The sequence below is a fragment of the Cryptomeria japonica genome, chromosome 1 (genome assembly GCF_030272615.1).
Source record: "Cryptomeria japonica chromosome 1, Sugi_1.0, whole genome shotgun sequence".
NCBI classification, from domain to species: domain Eukaryota; kingdom Viridiplantae; phylum Streptophyta; class Pinopsida; order Cupressales; family Cupressaceae; genus Cryptomeria; species Cryptomeria japonica.
Genome location: NC_081405.1, coordinates 668,377,324 through 668,402,679, shown reverse-complemented (window position 1 = coordinate 668,402,679; position 25,356 = coordinate 668,377,324). Strand labels below are relative to the sequence as shown.

The 25,356-nt window shown below is 33.8% G+C and overlaps 2 protein-coding genes across 2 annotated transcripts; both read right to left on the bottom strand.

Annotated features, from left to right (window-relative positions):
* Window positions 1-4,013: 4,013 nt before the first annotated feature.
* LOC131056173 (UDP-glycosyltransferase 85A1-like) lies at window positions 4,014-4,436 on the bottom strand. The gene has a single exon (XM_057990525.2). The coding sequence runs from the start codon at window positions 4,434-4,436 to the stop codon at window positions 4,014-4,016; it is 423 nt and encodes a 140-aa protein (XP_057846508.2).
* A 16,333-nt stretch (window positions 4,437-20,769) lies between these two features.
* On the bottom strand, window positions 20,770-21,837 carry LOC131056174 (linamarin synthase 1-like). Its single transcript, XM_057990526.2, has 3 exons — window positions 21,354-21,837; window positions 21,147-21,278; window positions 20,770-21,032 (listed from the first exon to the last, which is right to left on the bottom strand). Exons 1-3 carry the CDS (start codon window positions 21,835-21,837, stop codon window positions 20,770-20,772), a joined length of 879 nt encoding a protein of 292 aa, XP_057846509.2.
* Between the last annotated feature and the right edge of the window lie 3,519 nt (window positions 21,838-25,356).

Sequence of the window (25,356 nt, the reverse complement as noted above, 5' to 3'; positions counted from 1 at the left end):
ATTTTCCCACATACATTGTTTATCAATAGTTGCCTATTTATAAACAATTAGCTAACCACTTAGTCTCCTTGATCACATTTCGCATGATCAATCATAGCCATCAGATCTTCAAACTTTGACCAGGTTCAATAAATCCTTCGATCTGAAAAATGTTTTACCCCACCTAGGAACTTGCATACATTTCTTGGAACTTGTGCTAGGGTATTACAGTTCAATCTGAGCTATAGATCTTCATGCCAATTTTCCTTTGCCATAGATTCATTAACAAACTTCATGCATGGCATACAAATCATCTAATTAGTTCCAGCTCATCAGCTTCCTTCATTAAATAACACATTTAACCATTTAATGTATTCTGTTATAGCTCTGTTACAACTCGGTAATAACTTGGTGAATACTAAACTTCACTCGGTAGACATTCTGCCTTCATTAACCGATAGCGATAACTTTAGGGTTTACCGACTAGGTTCCTTAGGGTTTACCGACTAGGTTCTTTTCTTGGTAACATAGTATAGTATTAACCTTGCAATTTACAACATATGTATGATGTTAAAACAATCTAAACATCATGATCTCATCATTGTCTGACTCAGTAATAGTTGCCCATTAAATACCTTATTCATCCCTTTATTCATCATATTCCTTTTGTGTCTTTTACCGACATCTTTATACTCTTCAAATCATACTTCTCAAGATATGAAAACATCATATTGAATTAGAAAATCAATTTCTTGACACCAATAACAAATTAATAATATCAAGACAGTAAACATCCTTAATCAGTTATATCCATAATCACCAACAACCTTCTCAATATCCTTATTGAAATGCCAACAATTTTCCATTGTCTGTTATAATGTCAAATGCCAACAACCATATTTCAAAAGAATCCAAGAGACAAATTTGATAGCAACCAAGAGGATATTCATATATTTGAAAGGTACTATTGACTATGGATTATGGTGTCCATATGCAGGTAACTTTGATTTGAAGGTTTATACAGATGCAGACTAGGCACGTAATGTTGATGATAGGAAGAGCACAACCGGTGGAGCATTGTTTCTTGGTGGAAGACTTGTTTCATGGAGTAGCAAGAAGAGTAGTTGTATATCATAGTCTACTACTGAAGCTGAGTATGTTGTAGCTTATATAAACTGTACCCAGGCTATCTAGATGAAACACATTCTAAAAAGATTGAAGTTGAAGATTATAGATCCAGTAGGGATTTTATGTGACAATACCAGTGCAATCAATATTTCAAAGAACCCTATTTTGTATGCACGAACCAAGCATATTGAATTGAAGTATCATTTCTAAAGAGAAAAAGTGCAAAGTAAAGATGTGCTATTGGAGCATGTTTCTACCAAGGAGAAACTAGTAGATATCTTTACCAAACCTCAGCCTAAGACTAATTTTGAGTATCTTAGAGGTCGGCTAGGGGTTGTACCCCTACATGAGGTCAATTGAGCATGATGTAGAGTACATCAGTCCTAGAGCAACTTGCAGAATCTTGAAGCAAGATTGGTGTAGAGTGGAAGTTATTACACAGGGAGAGCATCAAGTTGCAGGTTGATGATGCTTAACGGTGAAGCTTGACATTGCATGTTTTACTCTTTCTTTGGCAGTGTTGTTAAATGGGGAGAAGATCCATATGATTGGGGAAATGATCTATATGATTGACAGATAGAATATCTATAGCCAGTTACCAGCTGAAGACATGGTAAAATGTAAGCCAAGATTCCTATTCACAATCATAGCAATCAAGGGTATTGATACTTGTATTGCCATCAATGCCAAAGGGGGAGATTGTTGGAATTTGCATGAAGATTGCATTAATGAAATGTTATGTTGTCATCGATGTCAATTAACTAGTAATGATGTTGTAATAATGTTGTTTTGTAACCGGTAAGTGAGCTTGTGACGGAAACCGATATTAATAGAGAAGAAGTGAGATCAACCGGTAAACCCTACCTATTCATATGATAAACCCTAACCGATGGAGTTTGGTGAATCGGCTGTATTGGTTTATGATCTAATGATGAGCAGTAATGATTATGCCACATCAAGTTCATTGCATGTAATGTAAACCGTGTGATGAGTTATAGTGTTTGATGAAGCAGTGATCAAGGAGCGGTCAAGGATATCTTGAATGATGTCTAGTGATTGTTATGTAACCCAATAGTCATACTTGAATTGATTTGTTTGTAATCTCTATGAGAGAATTAGGTTTGTGATGTGTTACCGACCTATTGATTTGTTTATAAAATCTATGAGTTGTTTTGTTGAAGAGTTGACAATTTGTAGTTGAGAGTAAGAGAGTGTCGTTGCCAAACTAGATGATGTATTTGCAATATGTGTAAAGGTAGATAGGAGCATGAAAAGGATCTGAACAAGCAAGTGTAGTGCTATTCAAACAGATCAGCAAACCCTTGTTGTTTTTTAACAATTATAACAATAAAATCTCCTAACCGGGTAAGCTCTAACAAGCTTAGTGTTATTCAAATCCTTTAGCCAGCTGGTCCATAAACTTGAATTCCAAATCCTCTAACGAGGTTACTCCTAACAAAGTATTTCTTCTAATAGGGCATTATAGTCAATCCCTTAACTAGGTGGTCCCTTACAGGATCTGTTCTTAACAGGACTTATTGTAAAGCTTTAATAGGCTTGGCTCCTAACAGGGCGAACTTTAGAAGAGTTCAAAATACTTGTGGGTATTCATCCCCATCGTGGTTTTTCCCATTCAGGTTTCCATGTCAAAATCATTGTGTCAAGTGGTGAACATTTTTGTGGTTATGTTTACTAAGGTTGAATTGCTTAACTACTAAATCCATTTTGATATGTTAAGTTAACCGACAACAATCTGAAATATGTTTTAACTACTCTCAATAAAGTATTTGAATGATTCAGTTAAAAGTTTTTGAGAGTTTCAAAGATGTTTTACTATTAGTCTGTTGTAACAGTCAACTGGTTTACTTGTCAGTATTATTGCATTTGAAGTTCAGTGTTTAAACCAGTCAATTCTCAGTTTTCTTTGAGAGGTTGATTTTTGTTTGGTGAAAAGTTTATATCAGTTTTCTATCTACTGATTCACCCCCCCCCTCTAAGTAGTTGACCAGATCCTTATTCTTTCATCATACCATCAAGTGACACATTATACACCATTGATTTTGCAAGTGACGACTACGATTTTCCAAGCTGTCAATAAAATGATGTACGATTTGGCTGTTTGGGAGCCAGTTATATTACGACCAACAAATTTAGAGTTACCTAGATGAGGAAAAAGAGAGTGGTAAGTAGATAATTATGGAGTTGGGAAGAAATTAAAGACATTAAAGTGACATTATGGCTACACATTTATAAAAAAGTACCATCCCTATATTCAGTTTGAGAACGTTCATAATCAAAAAGTAAATTGTCTATAGAAGCTCAAATAACTCAGTCCAAGCTCCTTGGAATGAAATCCAAGCTTTGTGAAATTAATCAGCTCTTTTTTGCCTTCAAAAGGTCATATAGTTAGATAGACAATATCGGTGTAGAAAACATACATAAAGTCTAAATCTGATAACATGTTTCCAAACATATTAGCCAATGAACGATTGTTATTACAAGATCCTCCGAATACGTGATAATAGTCTCCATGATTACACTGCAGCATTCAAATGGAACCTTGATTGAAAGATATCGAGACAATTCTTGTCTTATTTAGAAATGAAATAGTCTAACTGTAGAAAAATACAATAGCCAGTACAGATCATATAATAAATCATCTGCTCGAACTGATAGATGAATGATGAGATGCCAAGGGCAGAAGAGAGGTGCTTTATAAATGTATTTTTGTGAACGGAGAAGATTGTATGAAATTAGGAGATGGATGGAATGCTTTGGTGGCTAGACCGTTTTAATGGAAGCGAAAGTTGTATCAGGTCATGAATAAACTTGTTCAAATTCGTAAAAGAAGAACCTTCCCGCCCAATAGCTTTAAATGCTACCTTCTTCAACTCAATGCCCCTTTTTCAAATCTCCTCCGCTTGGGGACCCTCCATCAATCTCAGCGCGCCTTTCTCAATCTCCTCCCTTTTGATCACTATATTTTCGTCAATGTCCACACCTTCCAAGTCAATGCCAATCTTCCACACATCCTTACAGAAGCGGCAATCCAAAAACTGATTAGCGTAATAGGGCCATCCAAGCATGGGAATTCCTAGGCTCATGCTCTCCAAACGCGAGTTCCACCCGCAATGGCTGAGGAACCCTCCTACGGAAGGATGAGACAGAAATTTCACCTGAGGTGCCCATTTCACAATCACTCCATGATCTTTTGTCCTCTCTTTAAAACCCTCTAGCAGAGTTGTAGGCATGCCTCTCGCAATATCCATGTGCAACATCCATAGAAAAGGGTGCTCACTCTTCTCAAATCTCATCGCCAACTCCTCCATCTATTCATTTGATTTTGCAGCAATGTTGTCGAAGGAAATGTATATCACAAAAGATAGCACTTGGGCATCGAGCCATTTCAAACAACTCTCGTCCTGCTCCAACAAACTCCCATGCCCGTTTAAATATCCTCCTATTGCCAAAGTAGGGCAACCATTATAGGATAGTGCACTTGCCGTCTCAGAGGTTCTAGCACATCAAACGTGTTGACCAACACATAGTCTGCCTTGCTTTGGAATTGGGACTCACACAAAAACCACTGGAATAAAACACTCAACGTGTCAGTAGCGCGCTAGAAATAAAATAGATCGCTCGGCAAAAGAGGTAAAAGATTACTAGGAAAACAAGCGATCACTTTGTCTTCCCTCTTCGATTCCTCCACTGCAATCAGTTATGAGAAATATTTCAAGCAATCAAAATAAAATTGAGGAAGCTTTAGTGGGATAGAATTTTTACCTTTGACAAGAATATGTCTGTGGGAGAGGATAAGGTTAGTGTTGCAATAGAAGAGGCGACACACAATATCCAAAAGATCACTATACCCACCAAAATACCCTAGAAAAATAATCCATAATCTACTAAAAAATGGAGATAATATTTTTTTTTTCAAAACATCCATTACTTCTATGTTAACACTAATTGTATATTAATGCAACATTAACTAGTTACAAGGCTACAAATATCAACATGATCATACCATAGAACCATATTACACAAGTGGAATTAAATCATCTAAACATTAACATATCACCAAATAAACTCTCACAAACATAATCATTCCCTAGGATATCTCAACGTTACTACTTGACATATTTCCAACACATAACTTATCCATCTAGAATGTCATATTCTATCATCCAATAAATCATTTACTTTTCATACAACTAGGATGAACGATATCACGTATGCATATCTTTTTCACAACATATTTCCTTAGGATCTTTTTGAAATAGTAACCTAATGATCCGAATACGCATGCTTCCATTATCATAAACATCATAGATCTATTTAACCATTTCCTCTAGATTACTCCTATTTACTTTAAATGAGATTTATAATAACAATATTATTCTTTCCAATATGAATTCCATAAGATTACATATCACAACACTATCTCACAAATTCAAATGCAATATGAATACATAAACACTAACTCTTTCTTTTCCACATAGAACTCGTAAAATCTTATTACATTATGAATGTCCAATACATCAAGAAATAATAAATGAATACTTCTCCTAATCCACTACATCATGTCCTATTTCAATTTCATCTACAAATACATGAAGATACATATCTCAAATGTACATAATCCTTTTTACATATATAAATCATCATGATATAATGTACATAGAAATTAGCTCCAAGAATATCCACATAATGAAAAATCCAAGAATCCAATCCATGTACGCTAGCATCCAAGAAGAACATTCCAATGGAAGAAGACAGTCAACCACTTAACCATGAGGAACCAAATAGGAACCACCACCCGTGCTAGGAAATGACATGGGGTTCAAACTCACACTGAAGACCTAGCCTGACACCTAACAACCAAGGGATTCAACATGACATAACATGACAATAAACCTTCCAGAGGCGTAATCAACAAAACATGACATATGGACAATGGACACATGTAGGGAAGAGTGTCATCACATCCTAGCCTCATGTGGAATCCACCTCAAACTTAGATCCAAACAAGGGAGGTCAGTCTACCGTACCAATAGTCTTCCCAATAATAGATTCCAAAACCATCTCCTTGAAATATATCATCCCAAAATCATCTCCCTGGGACCCACCATTGGCATACACAACTCAAATTTATTATCTTGATTATGTGAATTCCTAGTTACCCAAACCCACTAATCAGTTGTTATTATTGTTATCATTTGAAATTACAACATAAACTCTTCATGTGCTTCCTTAGGTCTAGACCCCCTTCATATAGATCTATTGCTCATGACCTAGGTCCAACACATGCAAGAACCCACTCTCCCAACCATGGACCATAAAAATAGGGTAGAACATAACAAGATACATCACAATAGAAACATTAAGCTCATCATGGAATGCATCTAAAACTCATTACAAATCTGATACAACTGAATCACAAAAATAACCATCAACATGCAATCCAACAATCGCTTATCAAGAACCAAGCCATAAGCTTATTATGCCAAAATGCAACAATAAAGAAAGCCTCAAGAATATCAAATACACATAGACAAGAGAAATACATGAATCCAATAACATAGCACACTCCTCTACAATGAGGCATATCATATCCTCTCACTAGAACTGCAAATAAACCTTCCTCAATAGCAAGGACACACTCAAGTTGCTCGAGAAACATATCAATACCTTAATTGACAAGCACACAACCACTTGCTAGAGCCAAAATGGATTCATACGCATAAAAAATGAACAGCACAGTGCCCAAAACCCATCAAATATGACAAATCAAGCCTCTAGAATGAAAGAAAAAGACAAGAAATCAAACTGAGAACTTTAAAACTGACTCGGAAACTGTCTGATCCTACTTTGGCACTTTTTTACCCCAAAATGGTGCTTTTTGACTTGAAGTAGTAGTTGTCTACTATTTTAGCGCTTTTGTATTAGGGATGCAACTTGTAGAAAATGAGAGATGGAAGCATTCAAAATTTCCCAGATTCAAGTAGGGGCTCAATCAGGTTCTGAGATCAGCCCAGAACTCATAAAGATTCATCAAAAATCTAGAATAGGGTTTACACAATGTTAATAGGATCATATAACCAATAATTTAACTACAATCAATGAATATGCATACAAGAAAGTGTCGCAGAGACAACCATATTAAAAAAAACACAATAGGAGATCATTGGACAATAAGAGGTCCTGATAAATGATTCACAAGGGCAATACAAGCCTCCACAAATCAAAAACCATCACATAAAACATTCACAGGGAGAAAATAGTCATAAGATCACATTTCAAAATATGCATTTCCCAACATTGCTAAAAATCATAATTCATAATTTGAATGCAAGATTTTTCAACTTATTTCCTTCAATCAAATCAATAATAAACAACTAAAATTGCTCCCAAATTTTTCCCAAAATAATCTTTTGGCAAACACTTGCAGACAATCTTTCCTGGAATTCAAAACTTAGAATAAAGCAATTAGATCCAACCTAGAAAACCAAGCAAAGGCAATGAAAATTTGATAAAGAACTATCCAATTCCAGCAAGCTCCAAGCGCAATCCAAATCAAAATCCAAAATACAAATCCTTCAAGAAAATCTATAAAATTTCTCCTGAAAGCCAAGCTCCCATGAATGCACAGGAAACAAAAAATACACCCAAAAATTAAACCCAAAACATTAATAAAAGTCAACCAATCAGAATAATCCTCAAAACAATATATTATACCAACAGTTTGAGGGAAATAATAAACAAATATATTATTTACCTACCTCCCTCTATTCAACCAATTAGATAAAAGGGTAGGTAGATTTAATAGAAAATCAATTTAATCAAGGGGTAAAAAGACAATTAATTAAATAGTAACTTACATACTCAAGATAAAATACCATTCACAAATAACAATATTATATATTCACCCAATAAATAATAAACTACAACATAAATTAAATTAATAACCATGGATAATAATATTTGTCCATTACTGTCCAAGGGGTTGAGCTTAACTGGTTAAAACATTGGGTTCTCACTGTGGAGACCCAAGTTCAATTCCAAATAGGGACATCTGAAGTGGAATTCTAAGTTGTGACTCTTGGCCTTCCATAGAATGGGGAAGGTCTTGGGGTCAATCTAATCAAACATAATAATAATAATAATTCAAAGATATGTAGTAGGGATGGGGCCCCTTACTGTGTCCCCACTGGTTCATAGCTCCAGTCAAAACCTATTCAGGCTTCGGCCAATTACCGATTAAAAAAAATAAAATTGTCCATTACTAAAATACCAATGTCTTGTTTAAATAATATTAATTAATTAAATACCAATAATTAAATAAATAAACTTAAATAATAATAATAATAATAATAGAAAATCCTAAAAGGAATAATTAAATAAATAAAATAAAATAAATATGAAATCCAACAATTAATAATCAATAAAACTCAATTAAAATATAAATAAATAAAATCCATTAGACAATAAACAATAAATAATAATTAAGCTCTTCTTAAACAATAAATCAAATGTTAAATAAATTAAAATAAACATTAATCTAATAAAAGATAAATATTAAACAATTAAACAATCACAAATCTCCAAATATGAATAATCATAGACTCACATCACCTTACGTCAACAAGGGGACGATCAACAACTCAAGACTCTAACATGAACTTGTGTCCTAGCACAACTAACAAGGTATACAACTTAGACCTAGAGTGTGTGAGGGAAACTATGTCATCTCTGACAACTTGCCATTGGGATAGAGACACACTCAAACCTGTAAAGCTAGGTGGAGTCAGTGTCTAGTACCTGCGACCCTGCATCCAACACTAACAAAACATATGCAATATATATACATCATAATAAATAAACATGTGATAGAGAATCGCAATGAAATATCTTGATCACTATGAGTGATATGACATCGCCTCTACTCACGAAGACAGTCACACAATATAACATCAAAATATTGCATAAAATCATGATCATGATATAGGGTTAATGCCATCATAGCATCATAAGTCATATAGTCCACATGAACAATGAAAACATATAAATCCATCCATCATGATGACATTATGTACTGACATCTGCAAGAACCATCAAATGAAATATGTCATATAGTATGTCTATCATCATCAGTCATATAAATCTCCAAACAACATGAGTAATATTAAGTAACATAAATCCACAAAGAGAATCTAGCATCATCGATACAATCTAAGATAGAAATGGAGTCATAAATAACCATCTAAGTATCCTCCATATGTCTATATAAGTCTATCAATATGCAAATCAAAATGCACATCTACGAGGGACACTACAGGGCACTCCCAGTTTGTTGGCCACTTGGTGAGTGTAGGACATGAAATTTTCTAGTTATCCATTTTTCCATCTAATAAGAAACCCTCATCAAGGAAGAGATAAGGAGAGAACTGAGGTGTAGCTCAAACCCAGATCCGAAGGCCACCACTAGAAAAGACACACAGGCAATAACCCGAGCCAAACCCTACACGAAGCACGCAAAGACAAAAGACTGCAACCAAATCTTGCTAAGGAGAATAGGGGAGAGAAAGGAAAGAAGGGAGGAGGGGAAAAAAAACCTGACCCCTCCCACAACCACTCCGACCAACACGAGCACATCTTCTACCAACCCTCCACACCTAACCTAGGCCACACCCATGCCAAGATCCGCGGAGAAAAAATCACCCAGAGCCAGCATAGGAACAACGCACAAACACCCTCATCCTCCACCCAGGCAAAGACAAAAACAATGAGATCCTTTATGAAGGAAAATGAACCTCCAAACACAGTAAAACCCATAGATACACAAACCAGAACCAAAGACCCAAAAGCCAACCCTGACTGCAAAAGCCCTGACACAAAACCCTCTGCACCCACCTCGCACCAAATAATCCATGATGGGGAAAGGGAAGTGAAAAACCCAGATCAAGGCTCCCCCCAATAGAATCGCCATCGCCATCGTCATCAGCATCTTCACCTCCGCCATTGGTTTGCCCTAAAACCCTTGCATACACTTCCGCCTTCGTTCTCCTCCTCATCTCGCCTCACATTCTATCTTTGCAAGGGTGTTTATGATTTTTACCCTTTCCTATATTGATTTTTTGAGATGTTTTAATGATGACAATTGGGTAATTTTTGTCCTCGGTGCTTATCAATTTATCATTTCCACGTACATTGTGGATAATTTTCACTCCTAGTTTCCTACGTTTTAGAGTGTCTTGTCTTATGAAGTTTTGAGGCTATGTTTGTAATTGTGTTATTGGGGGGTCTATTGTGGGATGAGAATTTCTTTGATATTTGGCTCATGAGCTCCATCATGGGTGGCAAGAGGAATGAGTAGGAACCCATTTCTTATGATGACATTCACAGAAATAAGGAATTTTTGAGCATTTTGATTAAATGTGGGGTTATGCCCTGTCTGGAGCATCTTCATGGCTACAATGCTAATGTGACTAAGCTCTTCTATAGAGGGTGGGAGTATAGGAAAATGTTCATTGGAAGCAAATTATTGGACATCACAGAGGAATTGGTTGCAGAGGCTATTGGGCTCCAAATGAATGCAAAAAAAATTCAAGGATAGAAAATCCTTTGAGTCTATGGTGAATACTTTTTGCAAATGCAAGGAACAATTGAATATTGTAAAAAAATAGAATGGTGGTTACCAAGTAGACTCTCTTAAACCCCTTTGGGCGGGTGTGGAGAAGTTTCTTATGAAATATTTTACCTTGAATAGGTAGTTTACCACTATCTATAGCTATCATTTTTCATTAGTCAATCACTTTAGGCATAAGCTCTTGGTTTCGTTCCCTTTCTATCTTCTTTTGTTCCTACCAATATTAAGGAGCATAATAGTAAATAGAGTAAACATGTTCTTAATGAGAGCTTGATTCTTCTAAGTATGGAACACTTAAAAGAACTTTTATTTGCCCCTAAGGGGAAAAGGTAGGGTTCCCCCCCTTTGCAATAAAAAAATAAAGGGTCTAAGAAGGGTATGGAGATAGATTTTAGGAAGCGAGAGGATGATTTAGAGGATTTTGACTAAGAAATAAGGGATGAGGCTCCATCGAACTATAACATTGTCTTGAAGGAGAAAAAAATGAGAACCACCGTCTTAAGAATGAGAAAGGGATATTTGTGAAGAGAAAGAAGGTGACGTATGAATTGTAGGTATTCAACCTAATGTTGAGTTAGATGTTGAGGATGGTAGTAATAATTAGAATGTAGAAGGAGAAAATTTTATGGATGAAGAGGCCAATCTTATGGGTGGAGGGGAAGTCTCCTTGGGAGTGACCCCTTCCCCTCCATTATCTAATTGTGTTGATGAGGACAAAGCTAATCACCCTCTCTTTCTTAGATTTTTTCTTAAGGATCGCCCCTTCCTTGGGTGTGATCTTTCGAACCGACTTAATCTTTTGGGAATTGCTAGGGATGGCGTTGTGTACCAATTTAGAATTTATAAATGGTTTTTTCTAGAAATAAATTAAATTAATATCAATTTTTTAGTCCATTAAAAGTAAAATGGTTTCTTTGGAACAGGGAGATGGATAAGTAGCCTCTGAGGCTTGTGTGGAAAATGTGATTTTTTATAAGAAAAATACTAGAATGGTTTCTATCCTAAAAAACATGACCAAAGATGTTGCTCTTCTTAAAAATGACTATGAAGGTAGCTTAGGGGATCTTGAAGCCATGATGAAGCAAATTAATGATAACTTGTCTAATCTAGCTAACATGATTTATTGCACAATTCACACCAATGTGGATGGGATTAAAATTCTTGATAATCATTAGCAAAATGTGTAGGTAATGATATCTAAGGGAGATATTGTTATTGATCTAGACTTGGCAGAAAAGGATAAGCTAAAAAGGGGTGAAAATGGTAGTCCATCAATGTGAACATGTGAGCATATCAAGAAGACTAGGGAGAAAGCAAAGATTGAATTGTATGATCTAATTAACTTGTCTCAGAATCTTGATCAGATGGAAGCTAAGGTTGTTGAAGCCCTGAAGAATATTTGTTAGGTTTTTATTTCCTTTGCTTGCCTATTGTTTTTGATAAAGATAAACAAGTTTTATAGGGACCGGAAACCCAAAGTTTTACAGGCCAAGGCTAGCAGCCAAAATGACATTAAACATAAGCAAAACAGGGGACAAACCCCACACAGACCCAAAGCCAAAACAACACAAAAAGCCCCCCAAAATAGGAAACAACACTCAATTGAGAGAATGCACCAGTTCAGTATTCTTCAAATAATCTTCTTGTTTATTTTCTCCAGATCCTCCATGATGAATCTAGAGGTATCTTGGTCCTGGCTCTAGCTCCTGGTCCTAGTATAGGGACTCAAACTAGTCTTCCCTCCAACAGCACTCTTGCCACCCTTCAAAACATTATTTTTTTGTTTTTCCGTCAAGGGAGGATAACTGGCTATGGGTCTAGTTTTATAGTTAGGAATCATGGCATTGATATTTTTCAAACATTCAGCGATTGCTTGCCTATTGTTTTAGGGGTTTGTTTTTTGGTTTTTTTGAGCTGTTGTTGAGCTATGTTTGGCTATATATATATTTTTTATTTGTATCTCACTGTACTCAAGGATTTAGGGCCCCTTCAAAACCTATTCAGTGAAAACTTTAAGAAACCCCCTCTCAAAAAAAATTATAAAATCTTGGCGAATGTTTAATTTTTTTAAAAATAAAAATAAAAATATATTGGTGAATCTTTCATTATTTTAAAGAAAAATATTAATTTTTTTGATAGAATATATTGGCAAATCTTGGTAAATAATAAGAGTATGCATTAATTACTAAATATTGTTGATATAATCCTAAAGTAACTAATAACTATGATATATTATTAGTGAATTAATTTAGATTTCTACAATAAATTATTAAATTTTGGTGAATCTAATCGAATCAAGTATCAAATATTGTGGTGAATCTTTGAGTAAAAGAAAGTAATAAAATAAATTTACAGGAAATTTAAATAATACTAAAATTAAAATTTGTAAAAATGTGGTGATTTGGGTCACCTTAATGGTTGAACTTATTAGCCAATTTTTTATTCCCAAATTTTGAAAAATAGCCAATTGGCAAATATTAGCCACTACAAAAATCACTAAACCTATTTTTTCCTTAATAAAAAACAACCAAGTGAGACTAATAAAAGAAAAAATGTTGGCTCTAAAATAGGTATCTATATAATGATGATCCTCCAAAGAAGGAAAATGTACAAAACCCTTTTTAGATCCAATATAATTCATGAGTAGTAGTCCACCAACAAAGCTTGTCATTGTAAATTTGGTTTTCTTATAAAAGGGGATGCAAATAATGGTAATGACTACAAAGGTTAAAATTTGATTATGTGGTAAGGGATGTTAATTGCAACAATATAGAAAATAGAAATAATGATTGATGCCAAGCTATTTGTACATGAAGTTCACAACATTTGTAATATAAATTAAAAGTATCAAAAGAAAGATATCAAGATTAAGGGTAGTTACTCTTGGTTGATGTAAAGGTACATTAATATCGGAAGACCTAAATAGACCTTAAATTGGAATCCCAAACCTTCTTGACATAACTCATATTCTTAAAATTTTGAAGACCTTTATGTTTACGTATCTTAATTTTGTATAAGATTTTCTTAACCTTAAATTCCATTATTACACTTAATGTAGATGCATTTACAAAGTGAATTAAGTGTATTTCTATTAAAAAATAACAAAAAATGAGTTCCTATAAAATTGAAACTAAATCTTTAAAACTGGACCTTAATTTTATTAATGGCAAACATCTTTAATCAAATTGATAACATTGCTAATCCTAGTAATTAAATTTTATAATACCACCAAAATTTTATATAATTATTAGTTCCTGCCAAGGTAGGATACTATTGCATTCGTCTAATTCAATTTTTCAATTAGTTTAGCCAATCAACATTCAGAATTAAAATTTTTGAACCCAAAACTGTAATTTAGATTTAATTTTTATTTTAAATAATTATAAAAATGACTTTTTTCTTAATTTTTATTGGTGAGAATAGATATAAAATTTAATTTTATAAAACGTAATTACACATTTCTATATTTTCAATGCATTAAATGAATGTCACTTTACATAACTCAATATTACATTAAATAAATGTAGGTACTAGTGATGTCACCACTCATAATTCTATTTATTTAATTTATGGACCAACATGATTTGAGACATTCCATCCAATTGTATACAGTTTTTTTGGCAGCCATTTAATTTACAGCTTTATATTTGAAAAAAAAAGAAAGGAATATCTTATGAATAATATATTAAAAGGTAATAATACGCTAGATAAAGTTAGCTAAACTAATAACAATGAAAATACTAACTCATTCATTACATTCTGCTATGAATATTTAACTATCAATTGCAACTTGGTGTGCAATGGGTACACCGAAGAGGTGTAGATTCATGGAAGGTCAAATAGGAAAGGTTTTGGTTTATTTATTGTATAAATTTGTGTAGTGCATGAGATCAAATGGTAGGATCTCTTATTGTAGAAGATATTTAGGTTTCCTTAACAAAACTCTCATGTTATGTTGAGGAGAGAATAGTATAGAAAAAGGGAGAGATAGGAATAAAAAGAGGAAGAGGTAGAGGGGGAAGAGAAAGTGTGTGTGTTGGGGGGGGATATGTAAGGAGATATAGATAGAGAGGAAGATAGAGATGGAGATGGAGAGGAGAGGAGTGGATTGGGTGAGGTAGAGAGAGAGGTACACATAAAGATGGACATAGGCATAGGGAGGGAAATATGTAGAGGTAGAGAGAGATGGGAAATAATGAGGTGGAGAGAGAGGGAGTGATGGAGGAAGAGACATGGAGAAAGATATAGAGAAAAATAAATATAGATATATATAAGTATAGGAAGAGGGATATGGAGAATGGGAGACATGTGTAGAGATAAACAAGGAGAAGGAAATATAGAAGTAGAGAGGGTGGTAGAAGGAGAGAAATAAAGGAAAAGAAATATGTAGAATTAGAAAGAGGTAGAGGGAGAGATAAAGATATAACTAGAGAGAGAGAGAGAGAGAGAGAGAGAGAGAGAGAGAGAGAGAGAGAGAGAGAGAGATGGAAACAGATATAGAGAGATGGAGAGAGAAATATTGGGAGATGTAGAGAAAGAGGGATATATATGTATAGATATCGAGAGAGGGGGATAGGTAGGGAATGAGGGAGAATTAAGGACAAGGGAGATAGAGGGAGAGAAATGGAGAGAGGTATGTTGAGGAGGAAGGGAGGGGGAGAGAGGGGGAGGGGGAGAGATGACTAAATATATAGAGTTAGAGGGGAAAATGTAGGTATAAAGTGATATAGAGAGATAGAGAGGGATAGAGAGAGAAAGAGAGCTAGATAGATAGGGAGAAAGATAGAAGTATGGATCCATACAAGAATAAAACAAAACCTTAGAATTAGGAAGATAACTAGGGCCCATTACCAATATTATTGATATATTAATATATATCTAGAATTATAAAATTATATATAAATATTTATCTATACTATATATTGATCATATAGTTTATAGGAATTAGATAATCATTGAAAACTAATCTTAATTCATTTAAAATATATAAAATTTTATAAAATAATTAATATATTTTAAACAAAATTATTTAAAATTGAAAAATAGTACTTTCACATTACATAAATATATTATTGCATTGTTTGTTATTATGTAAAATTATAGAGAACAAATTAGATTAAAATAGTTAACAAATGTCCATTTGCTCTCAATTTCTCTCCTATTTGATTTCTAGAATATTCTAGATAGGTAATCCAAATGGATGTGGCATTTAACTATCAACTTCAAAAAATTGAATAGAAAATGTATAATTTCTAGAGGAGATAAGAACTAAATCAATCAATCTATAATGTATATTTACTCCCATGGGAATGCATTGCAACTACACTATTGATGTGGTCTGCACATCCACTTGCAAAGAGATGAATCAGGCGACATCATTAAACACTTGAAGTAAATCAAATGGAAGAAAGAATATTTTGAATTGTGGAATCAACTGACATAACACTGTGCCTTCCCAAATTTAGTATATAATTTTGAAGATTGTACTTGATTCAAAATTTTTGTTGAGTGATGATTCTCATCTCCACAAGAACCAAATTGAAATTTCTCCATGTGAAACAATATACCTCATTGATATACTTATTTTGATGTACATTTAAATGAATCACATAGCATATGTCTGGGGGGTTGAGCTTAGTTGGTTAAAGCATTGAGTTCTCAATGTGGAGACCCAAGTTCAACTCCCATGAGGGACATCTTTGTGGAATTATAAGTTGTGACTCTTGGTCTTTCATTGGTTGTATTTGTCATATTGTTTAAAGTGGATTTCTAAGTTGTGACCCTTGGCCTTCCAATTGTTGTTTCTAGTTTGGTGCTCAAAAGGAGCTAGTATTTGTAATAAGTTTGCTCAAAATGAGCTGGTATTTATAATAAGTTTGTAACGTGGATGCTCGAATGAGCAAAAATGAGCTTTATTGTAATGTTGTTCTAGGATACTTAATAAAAAAAATCACGTAGCATATCAAGAATAAAGTTAAATAAAAATTAAAATTTTAAAATAAAGGAAGAGAAATATGTAGAGGTAGAAAGAGGTAGAGGGAGAGATAAAGATAGAACTAGAGAGAGAGAGAGAGAGAGAGACAGAGAGAGAGAGAGACAGAGAGAGAGAGAGAGAGAGAGAGAGAGAGAGAGAGAGAGAGAGAGAGAGAGAGAGAGAGAGAGAGAGAGAGAGAGAGAGAGAGAGAGAGATCTATATATATAGAGGGGGAATAGGTAGGGAATGAGGGAGACTTAAGGACAAGGGAGATAAATTGAGAGAGGTATGTAGAGGATGAAGGGAGGGAGAGAGAGGGGGAGGGGGAGAGATGACTAAATATATAGAGTTAGCGAGGGAAAATTATAGGTATAGAGTGATAGAGAGAGAGAGAGAGAGAGAGAGAGAGAGAGAGAGAGAGAGAGAGAGAGAGAGAGAGAGAGAGATAAGTATGGATCCATACAAGAATAAAACAAAACCTTATAACTAGGAAGATAACTAGGGCCCATTACCAATATTATTGATATATTAATATATATCTAGAATTATAAAATTATATATAAATATTTATCTATACTATATATTGATAACATAATTTATAGAAAGTAGATAATCATTGAAAATAATCTTAACTAATTTAAAATATATAAAATGTTATAAAATAATTTATTTAAAATTTAAAAATAGTACTTTCACATTACATAAATATATTATTGCATAGTTTGCTATTATCTACAATTCTAGAGAAAAAGAATGATTTATATGAGATTAAAATAGTTAACAAATATCCATGTGCTCTCAATTTCTCTTTCATTTGATTTCTAGAGTATTTTAGATAGGTAATCCAAATGGATGTGGCATTTAACTATCAAATTCAAAAAATTGAATAGAAAATGTATAACTTCTAGAGGTGATAAGAACTAAACCAATCAATCTACAATGTAGATTTACTCCCATGGGAATGCATTGCAACTACACCATTGATGTGTTCTGCATGTCCACTTGCAAAGAGAAGAATCAGGCAACACCATTAAACACTTGATGCAAATCAAAGAGAAGAAAGAAGATTTTGAATTGTGGAATTAATTGACATTACATTCTAGCCTCTCGAATTCAATATATAATTTTGAAGATTGTACTTGATCCACAAATTTTGTTGAGTGATGATTCTCATCTCGACAAGAACCAAATTGAAATTTCTCAATGTGAAACAATATACCTCATTGATATACTTATTTTGATACATTTAAATGAATCATATAGCATACCAATATGAAATAAAAATACAAATAATTTTTTTAAATTAAAAATATACTCCATTCAACTCACTCAAGATCTATTAATAAATATATTTTTAAAACAATAATATAAACAATATTCAAAAAAAAACTATAGACTATGACTAAATGTTTGACTTATCTATGTTTTGGAATGATTGTTACTGAATAATGTGCATTGCCCTATTAGCAAGATTTTTATTTTTAATAAAATTCTAGCTTACTAATTCAAGGGAAAAAACATCAAAAGCATAATGAAAGTATTTTGTAAGTTAAATTAAAGTTTAACTGCCTCTCATTTAAGATTTAAGACAAAAGTAGACTATATAGAATTATAATTTGGTGGCCTTTGATGTACGTCTATATCAAATGCTTGTTTCTCATTATAAATTTAATATAATTTAGAGTTAACCATTATAACGTATAGTTTAAATACGGTAGTGGGTGCACAGTGCAGTGGGTCCCAATCATGGGAGTCAAAGGGAGAACCAACCTTCGTGTGCAATTTATTTGATATAAACTGTGTTGTCATAATAGAGCCTGCCTTCCATTGTAAATGGGGAGTCGTTCCAAATCGAAAAGAAGCTACGAGATGCCCACCGAGAAGCTGTGAGATGCCTGCCGGAACAAATCGATGGACCTAGAGATAAGATTGACTGACAGGTAGTATTAGAGCATTTGACAGAGAGGAGCAAATCGATGGACCTAAACAATTTAATCGTCTTGCACCCCTTTTCAACAGAGCGCAACCATCGATTTAACAAGTTAGCTTCCACAACTTCATATAAGGAACACCTTCCGTGTAATAAAGCATCTTAAATTTTTGACTTGGTTACCATATTAAAATATAAATGCACAAATATTTAGTATTAGTGATTTAAATGTTGAGAAATTCTTAATTTGTTTAAATGATGTTTCTTTGTATTGGAGAAAAGATCTAACATTGATCCACATGTGTACGAAAAGGTCTTAATCTAATTATAATGGAAATAAGAGTATTAGATTTCTTTTAGATTTCAAATCATATATAGCATTTTTTATTAATTAATATTCGGATGTTATAATTGAAAATTTTATTAAAAAATAATATAATCTTCTAAGTTTAAATTTTAATTTTTAATTTTTTTTGTATTAAGTATCATAGAATCACAAAGCTCATTTTTTGCCAAATACTAGCTCCTTTCGAGCACCAAACTAGAAACGACCATTGGAAGACCAAGGGTCACAACTTAGAAGATTCAGATTTCTTATATGCTTTCTATACTGATATTGTTTAGCTAACTGTATGACCTTTTGTCTGCTGTATATTTTGTCAGCGAAAATAAGCTGATTGATTTCAGAGAGCTAACTGTATGAAAATTGTAACTTTGGTAATATGCTATTCATGGCAAGCAATCATTTGTCTCTACCTCTATCTTCCTCTTTCACCCCATCTCTCTCTATCTATTTTCATCTTCATTTTCATATCCATCTCCATCTCCAACTCCATCTCTACCTCTATTTGCATATCTCCACCTTCCTCTCTAACTATTGACAGGAACATGACATGACGCATTATCTTTCTTGTTTTTTTTAAATTACCCTAAAATCATACATTTTCCCTATGCTATAATATTACTAAGATTTTAATTATATTTGTAAAAATAACTGACCAACAAATTTAGGGTTAAGCCAAGGAAAAAGAGAGCGGTAGGTAGATAATTATGGAATTGGCAAGAAATTAAAGACATGAAAGTGACGTGATAGTTACACACTTATCACAAAGTACCTTCCCTACATTCACTTTGAGAAACGTGCATAATCAAAAAGTAAATTGTCCGAAGAAGCTCAAATAGGTAACTCAGTCTAAGCTCCCTAGAATGAACTCCAAGCTCTCTGAAATCAATCAGCTTATTTTCGCCGACAAAATATACAGGAGACAAAAGGTCATACAGTTAGCTAAACAATATCAGTATAGAAAGCATATAAGATTCATATAAGAAATCTGAATCTGATAACATGTTTACAAACCTAATAGCCAATAAACGGCAGTTATTACAATTATCTCCGCAGACACACAACAGCATTAAAATGGAACCACGATTGAAAGATGTCGAGATAATTCTGGTTTATTTAGAAATGATATAGCAAAATACAATAGCCAGTACAGATCATTTAATAAATCGTCTGGGTGAATTGATAGACGAATGTTGGAATGACAAGGGCGGAAGGCGGGTGCCTTATAAACCTATTTTTTATTAACGGAGAAGATTGTATGGAATTCGAAAATGGTAATAATAGTGATCGATGAGGGACGGAATACTTTGGCGGCTACGCCGTTTAACAGAAGCCGCTTTGGAAAGTTGTGTCATGTCATGAATAAACCTGTTCAAATTCATAAAAGAAGAACCTCCCTGCCCAACAGCTTTAAATGCCGCCTCCTTCAACTCCATGCCCCTTTTTCTCAGCTCCTGCGCTTCCTTACCCTCCATCAGTCTCCTCACGCCTTTCTCTATCTCCTCCCTTTTGATCACCAGATTTTCATCAACGTCCACGCCTTCCAAGTCAATGCCAATCTTCCACACATCCTTGCAGAAGCGGCAGTCCAGAAACTGATCACAGAAATAGGGCCATCCAAGAATGGGAATACCCATGCTCATGCTCTCCAAACACGAGTTCCACCCGCAATGGCTGAGGAACCCTCCTACGGAAGGATGAGACACAACTTTCACCTGAGGCGCCCATTTAACAATCAGTCCCAGATCTTTTGTCCTCTCTTCAAAACCCTACGGCAGAGTTGCAGGCACGCCTCCCGCAATATCCATGCGCAAAACCCACAGGAAAGGGTGCTCACTCTTCTCCAATCCCATCGCCAGCTCCCCTAGCTGTTCGTTTGATTTGACAGCGATGCTGCCGAAGGAAACGTATATCACAGAAGCCGGCTCTTGGGCGTCGAGCCATTTCAGACAGCTCTCGTCCTGCTCCAGCAAACTCCCACACCCGTTCAAATCTTTTCCTTCCAGCAAATTGGGAAGAAATACAGGCCCTACTGCCAAAGCAGGGCAGCCATTACAGGACAGTGCGCTTACCGTCTCAGAGTGTTACAGCTCATCGAACGTGTTGACCAGCACATAGTCTGCCTTGCTTTGGAATTGGGACTCACTTAGGGTCCACTGGAATAAAACGCCCGATATGTCGGTGGCGCGATAGAAAGAAAACAGATCGCTGGGCAACAGAGGCGGAAGATTACCGGGCAAACAAGTGATCACTTTGTCCGCCCTCTTCGATTCCTCCACTGCAATCAGTTATGACAAATATTTTGAGGAATCAAAATAAAATTGAGGAAGCCTCAGTGGTATAGAATTCGTACTTTTGAAAGGAATATGTCCGCTGGAGAGGAGAAGGTTGGCGTTGCACTGAGCAATTGAAGAGGCAGCGCACAATGTCCAGAAGATCACTCGGAGCACTCCCAGTTTTTTGGCCACTTGTTGAGTGCAGGACATGAAATTTTCTGTTATTATGCAGGTGATGGGAGGAGTTTTTCCGTCTGCTAAGCTGCTCAGCAAATGATGCTCCAAGACAGGGCCAAGATTTTCCATTGCGATTACGTACTCGCCAAGATTGGCGAGGCGACCATCATCTGGCGGCAACCCATCTGGAATGGTGAGAAACTTAAACGCGGGTTCTTCATCATTATGAGCTGCTTTGGACATGCACTTGTGACTCCATTCCGTGTTTACGAAACTGATGAAAACCCCTCTTGAAGAGAGCAACTGGGCCAAATTAATGAGAGGATTGATGGTGCCTTGCGCAGGGAAAGGTACAATCACTGCGTGCAGGCCACTCATCCCCATCTTTCTAATTGCTTGAGATCAGTTGATCCCGGCCTTCATATATATACACTTCAACAAGTATTATGTGGATCTAGAATGTTAGGTGTAAATGAAATTTCTTGTATACCTACAAGATGAAGTTAAAAGTTATTGCAGAAAATTTTCAAGATCAATTTATGTTGTATCAAGCAACGGTGGTCGTGCTTGAGGATGATACTTTGATGGTTTGGAAGTACATTCACCAAGAAAATAACACTATACGAGGTTCGGGTTCAATTTCGTAAATGATATAGGATGAATTTGGTGAGGTGGGATGGGTAGATGAAGAGTATAAGATGGGATAGGTAGATTAAAAGTTTGATACAAAAGCTCAAATTGGTTGACAGCCTCCACAAGTGCCTTCACATGGGTGGTGAATAAGAAAGTACTTAAAGTTTAAAGGGGAATATATGGTGGAGAATTCTTCTTTGTATTCTTTTATTTTGACATTTTCAATCAAAATTAAAATTAAAATGATAAAAAAATAATATTATATGATGTTCAAATTCATAAATGATATAAGATGATGTTCAATTTATAGAATTTTGGCTATAAGATAGGATTGGTAGATTAAAAGTATGATGTGAAAGTTTAAATTGATTGAAAGCCTTAGAAGAATAATTAGAGGACAAGTGTTTTCACATGGGTGATCAATGAGGAGTCAAAGATTAAAGGAGAATATGTGGTAGAGAATTCTTTTGATTCACCTCTCAAGAAGGAGAATACATGATAGAGAAATATTTTGAAGAAAATAGAAGGATGAGATATAAAAGATTTACTTTAGATTATCATAGTACACGTCATTTATTCCATGTGACATGGTGCTAAAGCCTGTGTCACATGAACAAGAGGACATGCCTTATCTATAAAGGCTATACCTATATACACGTGAAAATATATAAAATTTACAAAAGTTTAATCAAGGTTAATGTGTATGAATGGGGAATTAATAAACCTTAATTCATTAATTCAAAGTGGATAAATAAATAAGTTGGAATTTTGATTTGATTTTTTTGGAAAGGAAATATAAGCCTCGGGTAAATAAATCTTTACTTGAGGTGGAACTTAAATAATGATAAATAATTAAATAGTGAATCTATTAATTTTGATAAAAATAATATTTAATTAATATGTCGGTGGAAATAAGATAATAAATTATTTAAATATAGATTTAATCAATCAATTATGGAAGAAATGCTCAAATACTTAGATATTTAAGGATATATGAAATTTAGGTGTTTACAATAGTAACGAAATAGTGACTAATTATATTAACCAATAAAAAATATTCAATAATTCATTTTAATCATTATACTTTGAAGTTTAATCAACTTCCCTTGCTCTTTGTTTTTTTGTCATCCTTTTCAACTACACTATAGTCTTGCAAATCTTATTTCTTTTGATGTTTTCATTTTCTTCCTTCTTGTGTTGTCTTAGTATTTAGTATGAGTAGTTTGCATTCCATTACATTTATAATCTTAGTTCTAATGATGAATCACAAAGTGTAATATGAAATATTGATGTTAAATAAAATTACCCAATTGCATCCATAAAAACTACTAATTATTATCTATCATAGTTCAAGACATGAAAAGTAGTGAATAAATGTTTGGAAGGATGTGGATTTAAAAAAATCTACTATATTTATAATAGCTAATACAAAATATTAAAAAAAATTATAATTGACATTTTGTGTAAAAGTATCGTCAACATATCTATGCTCTAAATAGATAAAGTGGGTGAGGACTCAAACTCTTACATAACAACCAAACCAAGTTAAATATTAGTTATAATAATCTAATAATAGATTACTTTAAGACATATATTTAACTTGGTTTGACAAATCAAAAAATCATTTATCATTGTCACATGTCACATGATTTTGCAAGTTCTATACTTTCACTCAATCTTGCCATTAATGAAGAAAGGTGTTGATGTCTTTTATTATGTTTTACATTCTCGTCTCTTATTTTCTTGAGAGAAAATGGGTTGATGCATCTTCTCACAACTCCTTCCAATAAATTGGTCAACTAAATAGGTAAGCACTTCTTACTTATGGATTCTTTACCTACCGTTAATTTTTATGCCATCATTAATATCCATACTCAATTTCTTAAATTCAATTTTTCACCTTATTTGAGCATAAATTTAGCCACATTTTTCTCTCTCCTTAATTTAAGTGCACTCCATTGTAGTTCGCATAATTCAAGGGGGCATATTATCTATTGATTTGATTTTTATCTTCTATGTAGCCTCATAGGTGTTATACACATTTTATGTACATGATTGAATTATCTAGATCTAAATATCAATATCATTTTTATCACAACCGTTTTAAAATGGGAATAGAGTGTACTCTAAGAGGAAATTGTAGACAATAGCACTCTTTCCCTTTGGCTTTTTGTAACTTTTGTTCAATGTCTTGAATGCATGATTGTAGTGCACAATTTGACTATGTTGGCACACTCATTGACTAATACCTAATCATGCATTTTGATATGCCACATTTTTTCATTCAAACCCAATGTACTATTGCTCGCGATAACTTATTCATCTTTTAGATAGTCTTGATTAGAACTATGATTTCAATCCTTAAATACTAAGCCCCATGATACTACCTAGCAGCACCATCGTTTCCTTTACCTCATATATGAATAGGCTACTGAACGTTATAGGTTGCAAAGAGCACAATTTGCTTAAGAAACAATCATACAACTTTCATTAGAATTGCAGCTTAAATACAACTGTCATCATGATTGTATCACATACACTTAACTTCCCCACTCTCAATCCTCACCTTTCGAATTCAAAATCCAATACTAAACTTTTAATTAGTTAAAAAAATTTTCTTCTCCAAGTTCAATTATCTTAGTTTCTTAATTTCAATTATCAAATCTCTTTTAACTCAATTGAGTGGATCTATGATTAGTTTTGATTGTAGGTTGCAAAATGGCTCGATATGACAACCAAACAAGAGCACTCATGAAGGTAAGCTAGAAGTACACACAAATGGTGTGATATGAAAAGCTAAAATAATTCATTGTAAGATAGTGATGGAGGTTGTCCCATTTTCAATTTGGCTATGTGGTCGAAAATTTGCACCACCCCCATCCCCAGGCTCATCACATCCAACCGTACCCTGTCCCATCGGCTATAACTTGCTCGAGCCTTATAATAAATTTAATTAATTTAATTTAATATTTTTTAAAGATTTTTAATTATATTTTTTTTACTTTTTAATATTTATAATTAATAATATAATAAATAAATAATGAAATATATATTTAAAAAAATTTAATAATAAATAATATGTCTAAATTTACACATATATATAGAGTAATTTTAAGATATATTTAATTTTTTTTTATATTATCAATGTTAAAATCGATTATATGTTAAATTTAATTGATTAATTTTATCATACAAATTTTTACTTTGCTATAGAGGCAAAAACTAAAATTTCTACATTAAAATTACTTATAATAAATTTAACATATAATT

Bases quoted from the DNA above. Each gene is read 5' to 3' on its own strand.
- LOC131056173 (XM_057990525.2), bottom strand. From the start codon at position 4,436: ATGGAGGAGTTGGCGATGAGATTTGAGAAGAGTGAGCACCCTTTTCTA.
- LOC131056174 (XM_057990526.2), bottom strand. From the start codon at position 21,837: ATGGGGATGAGTGGCCTGCACGCAGTGATTGTACCTTTCCCTGCGCAA. The intron at 21,279-21,353 runs GTACGAATTCTA...AACTGATTGCAG, and splicing joins CGGACATATTCCTTTCAAAA to TGGAGGAATCGAAGAGGGCG. The intron at 21,033-21,146 runs GTGAGTCCCAAT...CTGCTTTGGCAG, and splicing joins TTTATTCCAGTGGACCCTAA to TAGGGCCTGTATTTCTTCCC.